The sequence below is a fragment of the Chrysochloris asiatica genome, unplaced genomic scaffold (assembly GCF_000296735.1).
Source record: "Chrysochloris asiatica unplaced genomic scaffold, ChrAsi1.0 scaffold00057, whole genome shotgun sequence".
Taxonomy (NCBI): domain Eukaryota; kingdom Metazoa; phylum Chordata; class Mammalia; order Afrosoricida; family Chrysochloridae; genus Chrysochloris; species Chrysochloris asiatica.
Window position 1 is genome coordinate 16,536,426 of NW_006408575.1, and position 10,175 is coordinate 16,546,600.

The 10,175-nt window shown below is 37.8% G+C and overlaps 1 protein-coding gene across 1 annotated transcript in view; it reads right to left on the bottom strand.

The window, feature by feature from the left end:
- HAVCR2 (hepatitis A virus cellular receptor 2) overlaps window positions 1-9,873 on the bottom strand; it is a 37,790-nt gene extending 27,917 nt beyond the window's left edge. Inside the window, exons 1-3 of the mRNA XM_006863956.1 lie at window positions 9,819-9,873; window positions 7,558-7,884; window positions 6,616-6,699 (exon numbers count right to left, since the gene is read on the bottom strand). Of these exons, the coding sequence (XP_006864018.1) occupies window positions 6,616-6,699; window positions 7,558-7,884; window positions 9,819-9,873 (466 nt within the window). The remainder of the gene's footprint in view (window positions 1-6,615; window positions 6,700-7,557; window positions 7,885-9,818) is intronic.
- Between the last annotated feature and the right edge of the window lie 302 nt (window positions 9,874-10,175).

Below are 10,175 nucleotides of genomic sequence, written 5' to 3' on the forward strand. Positions count from 1 at the left end.
AAGAGTTAAAGAACAAAGATGTCAGTTTGAGGACTAAGTTGTGCCTGACCTAACCCATGGTATTTTCAATCACCTCATATGTATATAGTCCTGATATGGCACTGTGGACTAATGTGTCAGACTGCAAAGTCATTTGAACTGCAAGGTTGGTGATTTAAGCTCACCAGCAGCTCCTTGGAAACCCTATACAGGGTCATTATGGGTCAGAATCAACTCAACAGCACTTAACAACAACAACAACAACAACATATATATGTGAAAGCTGGACAATGAATAAGGAAGGCTGGTGAAGAACTGAATTATAGTGTTGGTGAAAAATATTGAAAGTACCATGAACTTCCAAAGGACAAACAAATCTGACTTGGGAGAAGTATAGCCAGAATGTTCTTTGGAAGCAAGGATGGTGGTAAGACTGCATCTAAAGTACTCTGGGCATGATATCAGGAGAGACCAATTCCTGAAAAAATACATCTTGCTTGGTACATAGAGGGTCAATGAAAAATAGGAAGGCCTCTAATAAAATAGATTGGCACAAGGGCTGAAATAATGGGTTTAAACTTAACAAGAATTTTGAGGATGGCACAGGACCAGGCAGTGTTTCATTCTGTTGTAAACAGGGTTGTAATGAGTTGGAGCCAACTCAATGGACCAAACAACAAGTTTTTGTTTTTTTGTTTGTTTTTTCGCTTCTCTTTCATTTCAGATATATTATGAATCTCTTGAAAAGTTCAGATTCCATAAACTGTCAATATAGCCTGATGCAAGAGATGGTTTCATTCTTGCTGCTCTAGATGAAAGGAATGAACACATAAAAACAAAAGGAACCGAGACTTCTGTTCATGGTCTAGACAGCTATTTATCTAATAAGGAGATGTACTGCCTTATGAGGAAGTCAGTTCACCATTAGAGGAGGTGTGTGACCACACAGTGAATGCCCACTTGGCAGTGATGTCATAGGGAGTGTTGAAGCATAACTCAAGTAGAACTAAATGACCCTTGAATACCCTTTGAGGGTTATGTTTGTAATGTTCTCTAAAACATAGCAAGAACTTCCAATAAGCATCTTCAATTATTTGATTAATGTCCCTAGGTGGTACATATGGTTTACAATTGACTACTAACCTAAACTTTGGCAATTCAAACTCATCCAGAAGTTCTGCAAAAACAAGGCCTGTTAAAATTACAGTCTTGAAATCCCTATAGAGCAGTTCTACTCTGTAACATATGTGGTTGTCATTAGATGGAATCAACTTAACAGAAGTGGGTTTGATGTTTTGAGTATTTATTGATTAGCCCACAATGTGAGCTATCATCTGTTCTTGCCATATTTACTAACTAATTGAATAAGAGATGTTCACTACAAATACTAAAGAACAACCAAAGATTGAAACCTTAGCTAAGCTAATAACTGTTATAATAAAGACTAATATTTGAATGTTTTCTATGGGACAGAGATTATGCTGAGTACTTTATATGCATTATCACTTTTAATGTTATAATAGCCCTATGAAGTAGGCATTGAAATTACCTTTATTGAAGAGACACGAAAACTAAATCTCAGAGAATTTGAGAAACTGCACTAAATTCATGCGGCTAATAAGAAGAGCTAGAATAAGTATCCATTCTGCCTGTCATTAAAGTACTTAACTGATGATCTTAATAAAAATATCTAAAAGCAGAATACCAGGAAGATGTTTACTGTGCTTGATTGACTATGCAAAGGCATTCAACTGTATGGATCATAACTATCTACAGATAATACCGCAAACAATAGGTATTCCAGAACACTTAATTGTGCTCATGAGGAATGTGGACATGGACCAAGAGGCAATCTTCAAACATAGCAAGGGAATGTGAATGGTTTAATTCCAGGAAAGGTATGTAGCAGGGTTGTATCTTCTCATCATATTATTCAATCTGCATAATAAGCAAATAATCCAAGAAACTGGATTATCTGAAGAAGAACTGGGCATCAGGATTGGAAGAAGACTCATTCATTAACAGCCTGAGATGCACAAATAACACAATCTTGCTTGCTGGAAGAGAAGACTTGAAATACTTATTGATGAAGATCAAAGACTACAACTTTCAGGATGGATAGCACTTCAGTGTAAAGATAATGAAAATCCTCACAATGGGCCCAATATATAAAATCATGATAAATAGAAAAAAGATAGAAGTTGTCAAAGATTTCATTTTGCATGGATCCACAATCACAAAAGCTGCAGTGAAGAAATCAAATGATTTCCATTCCTGTTAAGAACACTCAACAAAATAGGATTATAAGGGAAATTCCTCAACATAATCCTATTCAGTATTGTGCTGGAAGCCTTGGCCAGAGCTATAAAACAAGAGGGAAATTAAAGACATCCACATTGGCAAAGAAGTAAAACTCTATTTTCAGATTATATGATTCTATACATAGGAAATCCCAAAGACTCATCAAGAAAAATATTAAAACTCATTGAACGATTCAGCAAAATAGCAGGGTACAATATTAACATACAAAAATCAGTTAAATTCCTTTACACTAATAGAGTTCTGAAAAGGAATACAATACCATTTACAACAGCAATCAAAAAGAAGAAATGCTTAGGAATAAATCTAACCAGAGAAACAAAAGCCCTTATACAAAGAAAACTAGAAGTCACTGCTATATAAAATCAAAAGAGACCTAATAAATAGAAGAATGCACATGCTCCTGGATAGGAAGACTTAGCATTGTGAAAATGTCAACACCACCCAAAGTGATCTATAGATATAGTGCAATCCCAATCTAGATTCCAACATCATTCTTTAAAGTAATGGAAAATATAATCATTAAATTTGTATGGAAAGGAAAGAGATCCCAAATAATCAATGTATTACTAAAGGGGAAGAACAAGTAAGAGGCTGCTCATTTCCCAATATCAAAGTCTACTACACAGCCACAGTAGTCAAAACAACCGGGTACTTTTACAAAGAAAGGCATATATATTAATGGAAAAGATTGAGAACCCAAAAGTAAGTCTATCTATGGTGTGGAGCTATAGAATAAGCACTTGACTGCAAGGTCGGTTTGAACCTCAAGGTCAGAGGTTCAAACTCACCAGTTGCTCCTCAGAAACCCTATATAGGATCACTCTGAGTCAGAACCGACTGGACAGCACATAACATAACATAATGAACAGCTAGCTGACCTGTGAAAAAGGGCCAAAACACACTAAATGTGGAAGAGATAATCTCTTCAACAAATGGTGCTGGCAAAACTAGAAATCCATTTGCAAAAGAATGAAACAAGACCCATACCTGACAACATATACAAAGATGAACTGAGCATAGATTAAAGAGCTAAATGTAAAACCTAGAACTATAAAGACCACCAGTGACAAAACAGAGACTAATTTAAGGGCTCTGCTATATGGCATAAATATAGTATTATACATAACTGAAACATCAGAAGACAAAATAGACTGTTGTTGTTAAGTATCAAGTCGGTTCTGACTCATAGCCACCCTGTATAGGGTTTTCAAGGAGCAGCTGGTGAGCTTGAACCACCAACCTTGCAGTCCAGTGCATTAACCCGCAGCACCACACCAAGACTCCTAAAATAGACTGGGATCTCCTAGAAACTAGACACGTGCATCAAAAGAGTAAAAAGAGAGCCTATAGACTGAGGAAAATTTTGGGGCCATGACATATTAGACAATGGACTACTAACACTCTAAAATTTATTAAAAACTCCAACGCCTCAACAAGAAAAAGACAAATAATTCAATTTAAAAATGGGAAGAGGACATGAACAAACACTTCACTAAAGAAGACATTCAGGTGGCCAACAAATACATGAAGAAATGCTCACAACAATTAGCAAGTCAAAACAGCAATATCATCTCACCCCAGCATTAGTAGCAAAGTTCAAAAAACACAAAACAACAAATGCTGGCAAAGGCATAGAGAGACTGAGACTCTCTTACACTGCTGATGTGCAACCACTATGCAAGATGTTATGGCACTTTATCAAAAAGTTGAAGTAGAAATACCACATGATCCAGCAATCCTTCTACTTGTATATGTTGTTGTTGTCAAGTGCTATCGAGTTGGTTCTAACGTACAGCAAACCTGTATAGGGTTTCTGAGGAGCAGCTGGTGAGTTTGAACCACCAATCTTCTGACTCAAACTGACCTTGCAGTCTAGTATATTATCCTGCACCACCACACCAGGATTCTATCTGGTATATATCTTCAAGAAGCAAGAGCAGTGACACAAATAGATATATGCACACTCATGTTCATTGTAACATTATTTACAATAGCAAAAAGAGAGAGACAGCCCAAATGCCCATTAACAAAATATAAACATCAGAAGACAGAATAGATGACCGAGACTTCATAAAAATTAGACATTTCTGTGAACCAAAATAGTTCACCAAAAGAGTAAAGAAAGAACCCACAGATTGAGAAAATCTTTCTGTTTACTTCAGATAAACAAACTATGGTACATCCCTACAATGGAATAATATGCTGAAGAATAACAGTGAATCTGTGAAACACTTTATTACATGGATGAACCTGGAAGATGTTGTTGTTGTTACATGCCATCCAGTTGATTCCAATTCACAGTAACCCTGTATAGGGTTTCCAAGTAGTAATGGGTGGGTTTGAACTGCCAATCTTTTGTTTACAGGCCAGTGCTTATCCTACAGCATCACACACCATGATGAGTGAAATTAGTCAATCACAAAAGGATAAGTATTATATGAAATCACTATTGCAAAATATCAAGAAAAGGTTTTCATGCCAAAATTAATATTCTTTGATGGTTACCAGCGATGAGAAGGAAGGGAGAGTAAGTCATTGGCTAGAGGGTGAAAACGTGTTAACTTGGGTGATGGAATAGGCAATATACAATAAGAGGGAGGTTGGCAAAAGATTGATAAAGGTAAGGAAGACACAAGAAGAGTACAAAAGTTAATGGGAATAGAGGTAAATATTGGTATAGTTGCACATACACAAAAAAAGCATAGCAAACAATGCGTTGTATTAGGATTGTTCCTTAGAAGTGACAATGGCAAGACATTATATACTTTAGTCACGTTGTTAGGCAGGACCAGTGAGGAATTGGTCATGCTTGAAAATTTGGAGATTTAGCAAAAACAAGGAAGACCCCAACAAGATGAATTGACCAGTGGCAGCACCAATAGGCTCAAACATAACAAGAATTTGGCAGATGGTGCAAATCTGGACAGTGTTTCATTTCATTGAGGCATAGGACTGCTATGAGTGGGCACCAACTCAATGGCACTTAACAACAATTAATGATAATGGCTAACACATATTGAATACTTACTATGATCAGAATCTTGATTAAGTACTTAAGACATAATTTCTTATTTAAGTTTCATAGAAATCCTAAGAGATAGAATTTCTCTTATTAACCTTATTTTTAGAGGACAAAAGACCAAGCTCCAAAAATTTAGGGGAGACCAAGAATCAGGTAGAAAATATTTGAGATTAACCTCATTTGTTAATTTGGCCAAAGTTCTGCCCTTTCTATACTATCTTCTCTTCCAGAGATGAACAGGAATGTCCTTGCTGAATTGTAAGAATTTAGCTGTTCTTTCTCAGGTTGAAATCCAAGGAAGCTAATAGGTTTCATTTCAACTTTTAAAAAAATTCTAGAAATCACCTAATCCAATCTACTAGTTACCAAAGACTGGTCCATTGACTGGGACCAATTCATAATGAAGCATCATTAGTCCAGGACTAAATCAGCAAAATGATGATAAATTAATGAGTTTTGCATTAGATTAAATTTATTTAAAATTTTTTAAGTTTTTTTTTTTAATGAAATGATGACAAGCTAGATATGAAAATCAACAAAATGATGATAAATTAATGAGTTTTGCATTAGATTAAATTTATTTAAAATTTTTTATTTTTTTTTTTTTAATGAAATGATGACAAGCTAGATATGAAAATCAAATCCATTGCCAATTAATTGCTTTTGACTTATGTTCGGCTTTTCTTTTGCAAGGCCACTATAAAGATTTGAATCACCAACCTTCAAGTTTGTAGTCAAGTGCTAGCTAAAAAAAATGTTTTGCTGTTGTTTGTTTTTCCTTATTTGGCAGAATAGGTCAATCATCCAAATTCTGGGGGCACTGTAGGATGAGCAAAGGATTGCCAACCACAAAGTCGGCAGTTCAAACCTACCAGCCACTCCTCGGAAACCCTATTGAGGGCTACTATAAATCAGAACCAACTTAACGGCACTTAACAACAAGAAGAACTTATTTTGGTGGGTAGAAAATATTTTCCTGGGTCATAAAATCAAAAGTCTCTGAACCCACTCCTAGGACAGATGTGGAAACTGAAATTTAGAGAAGGGAAATATCTTGGTCCAGGCCACATGACCAGAGCGTGAGTAATCCAGAATCAGAGTTTTGTTGCCAACACAGATTTGTTTCCACTATCTCCCTCACGTCAAACAGTAGTCTCATTTCTCTCTCAGGTACACAGAAACATACCCGTACAATGTTTCCAACCTCCAACTATTTTTACTTCTTATTGTATAAAATCTTTTATACTGAGAAACCCACCAAACACTTCCTCCTAAACCCTGTGTATAATTACCTGTGCGGTCATCCTTGGTGGTGAGTAATCTTGGGAAGATTGTCGTAAAGTCTCTCCAAGGGGTCCGAGCCGTGGCAACCTTGGCTAATGTCAGAAACCAACATAAGGATGAGGCTTCTCTGAGAGCAGAGAGTTTGTTTCAGGGGATCAAAAGGGCAGCAGAAAAAAGAAATATGAAACACGAAACATGAGTAGAAACACATCCTCAACTTCTGAACCTACCTGGACACCTTTAGTGAGAATATACACCACATAAACGCTTGACAGAGGTAGGTTACAGCCACCATCAGCAGTCTAATTGTTCATCAGAATATTAACAGCTGCACTAATGGCCACACTCAGTCAAGTGCTTTAAATAAGGCATTATCTCATTTATATAGACTCTTTTGTAACACAGGAAGAAGTCAAACTTTAACTTGCCCAAAATGACTCAGGTAGTAACTGGAAAAGTTGGATTTGAACCCAGCTCAATCTGGTCACAAAGTACATGTTTTATTCATCTTAAAATATACACACACACATGCACATACACAACTCAGTGATTCTTGATCCCAGCAGCACACAAAAACCACCTGGGTTAGACTATGAACTATAAGTACTAAGGACCTACCGCCAGACATGCCTATTCCTCCGGTTTGTGGAAAAGGCCACAACGTCTATTGAAAGCTCTCCCTCCAGATGATTCTAATGAGCAATCAGGTTCTCTAACAATTGGTTTAGGCCTTTTCCTTTCATTTTATAGATCTTATCTGTGGGCTTCAAAATAGATGGAGGATATTAAGCACAAGCATCACTAGTGGAGATCGCTAAAGTTTAGGTTTGGGAGGTCCAGACCTAAATGTTATAAGTACGGCAGAGATCAGAGGGAGTCCAGCCAGCATATTCAATGTCCTTCTACAGATGAGTCTTACACATAAAGAAGGCATGCAATGGCCCACTCACCTGGTGTAATGTGCAGTTCCAAGGTCAGTTTTTTATCATTTAGTGGGCCTGGGATTTGTACCCGGCAGCAGTAGGCCCCACTGTCAGCTAATGTCACATTCTCGATGGTCAGGGACACATCTCCTTCGTGTACATATCCGTTTAGCTGGTATCTGCTGGATTTCTGGAAGGTCACTTGATTTCCATCAGTGGTGAGTACTGTTTTATGACATTGTGACAGTGGACAGGATCCATGGCCCCAACATACAGACATGAGATTTACTGAAGGGGTCGGAGAATAGCTGCAGGGCAAAACAGCATTCTGACCCTCCTCCACCTCCAAAGACCCTGGGTAAAAAGCAAGGAGAGTAAGCCTCAGGCATGCAGTGAGATGGGGTACATTTCAGGAAAACTGAGAGCAATACCAATACAATACAGAGCAAACCATGCTGCTGTCCCATTTGTAGGATGGTTCCTCTCAGATTCAGCAGGCATCAGAATCACCAGGAAGCCTTATCAAAATGCAAGTTCTGGGCTCTACCTCTAGAGTTCCAGATGCAGTTGGTTTGGTGGTGGTGGTGATGTTAAGTGCCCTTGAGTTGTTTCCAGGCTCATGTTGTTGTTAAGTACTATTGAGTTGGCTCCAACTCATAGTTTCCAAGGAGTAGCTGGTGTGTCTGAACTGTTGACCTTGCGGTTCACAGTCCAGCACCGATTCTACAGCGCCTCACCAGCAGTCCTGGTTTGGTGTGGGTTCTGAGAATTTGCATATCTAACAAGTTCCCAGGTGTTGCTCCTGGTCCCAGAATCACACTTTGAGAACCACACAGAAAACCACTAGTCCTATAAACACCAGCAGATAGAAGCAGAGAATCTGAAAAGAGCATTCATTTTGGCTACTTATCTGTTCATCGAGGAAGGGTGGTTACAATTTCTCAGTACCAGTTACATAGTGAATAAAAACACTTGACTCAATATAGAGGTTATATTATCTAAAACCACTCACAGGCTGTTTTGATGGTCAGCCTTGTTTTTTCACACTTCACTTCATTGTGTTTTGCAGATACTGAGTACTTTACAAATTGAAGATTTGTGGGAACCATGAGCGGAGCACAAGTCTGTTGGCGCCATTTGCCCAATAGCACATACACTCACTTTGTGTCTCTGTGTTGCATTTTGGTAAATCTCACAATATTTAAAATCTTTTAAGAATGTTATTGCACAGTTAATAGACTGTAATATAGTGTAAACATATCTCATGGGCACTGGAAAGGCAAGCATTCATCTAACTCACTGTATTGCAATATTTGCTTAATTGCAGTAGTCTGGAAATGAAGCCACAACATTTCCAAGGTATGCCGGTATTTCCTTTTTTATTATTTTTTTAAGTAATACATGTACATGGCAAAATGTTCAAATAATATAAAAAGTAAAGAATGAATGGTAAGACTCCCTATATTAATTCTCAATGTTAACTATTAAAACCCACTCATCACTCCAAAGGAGAAAGATGAGGCTTTCTGTGCCCATAAAAATTTGCAACCTTGGTCACCATGTGTTGGAGTCAACTTGATGGCAGTAAGTTTGGTTTTAGTTTTATACATTAACAAACAGTTGTCACTGAGTCTGTTCTGACTCATGGTGATTCCATGTATGTAAGAGAGAAATTGTCCTCATAAGCTTTTCTTTGGCTGAGTTTTCAGATGTAGGTTGCCACTTTGGGAGGACTCAAACCTCCAACCTTTCAGTTAGCAGTGAATGGATTACCCATTTGCACTACTCAGGGATTTCTATACATTAAAAAGCATTCGTGTGTTCTTTACACATATAAACATAAGTCTATCTACACAGTATTTTGTTCCTTGAATTTTGCAATTAACATTGGAGACATTCCATTACTAGTATGTTTGTCTGGTCACTGTTTATATCATGTTTGTAAAGGTATTTATAGTACATTTCATTCACTCACTCCTTCACTGAAGGACATTTAAGGAGCTTCCAATCTTTTACTATTATTCTTATACTTATATCTTATATTTTGCACCCTGTACCACGCTATTAAGGAGTTCTGGTAGCATAGTGGTTATGAGTCAGGCTGCCAACCTGAAGGTCAGCAGTTCGAAAGTACCAGCGGCTCCGCAGAAGAAAAATGAGGCTTTCTGCTCCCTTAAAGACTTACAGCCTCGGAAACCCTGTGCAGGGTCTTTATGAGTAGGAACTGATTCCATGGTACTTAACAACCACGCTATTATCCAGATGTAAAAGTTTATGCCCAGACTTACTTGTAAGTGGCAGAAGCAGCAGCAAGATACAGTCAAAGGAGAAATGTGAAAACATGAGTTCTACAGAAGAAAAATCAAGGACAGCTCCGTTGAAGTGCAGCTATAATTCTCCAGCTGTACTGATAGAGTACTTCCTCCAATGGTCTCTCTAATTCACAAAATCACGCCACTGCTTGCCTTCCTCTCTGAGGGCCAGCCCAGTACATAATTGCCTGTCTGCTGAGGTTTCCTATATTAACACTGTCAAGACTACACTCGCTAGAAAGAAAACCCCAATTCGTTGTCATGAGTCACGGTGCACATCCTGTATGGCTTCTGATTGAATCAACAAAGAGGAAGAAAAATGTTATGAAGTCA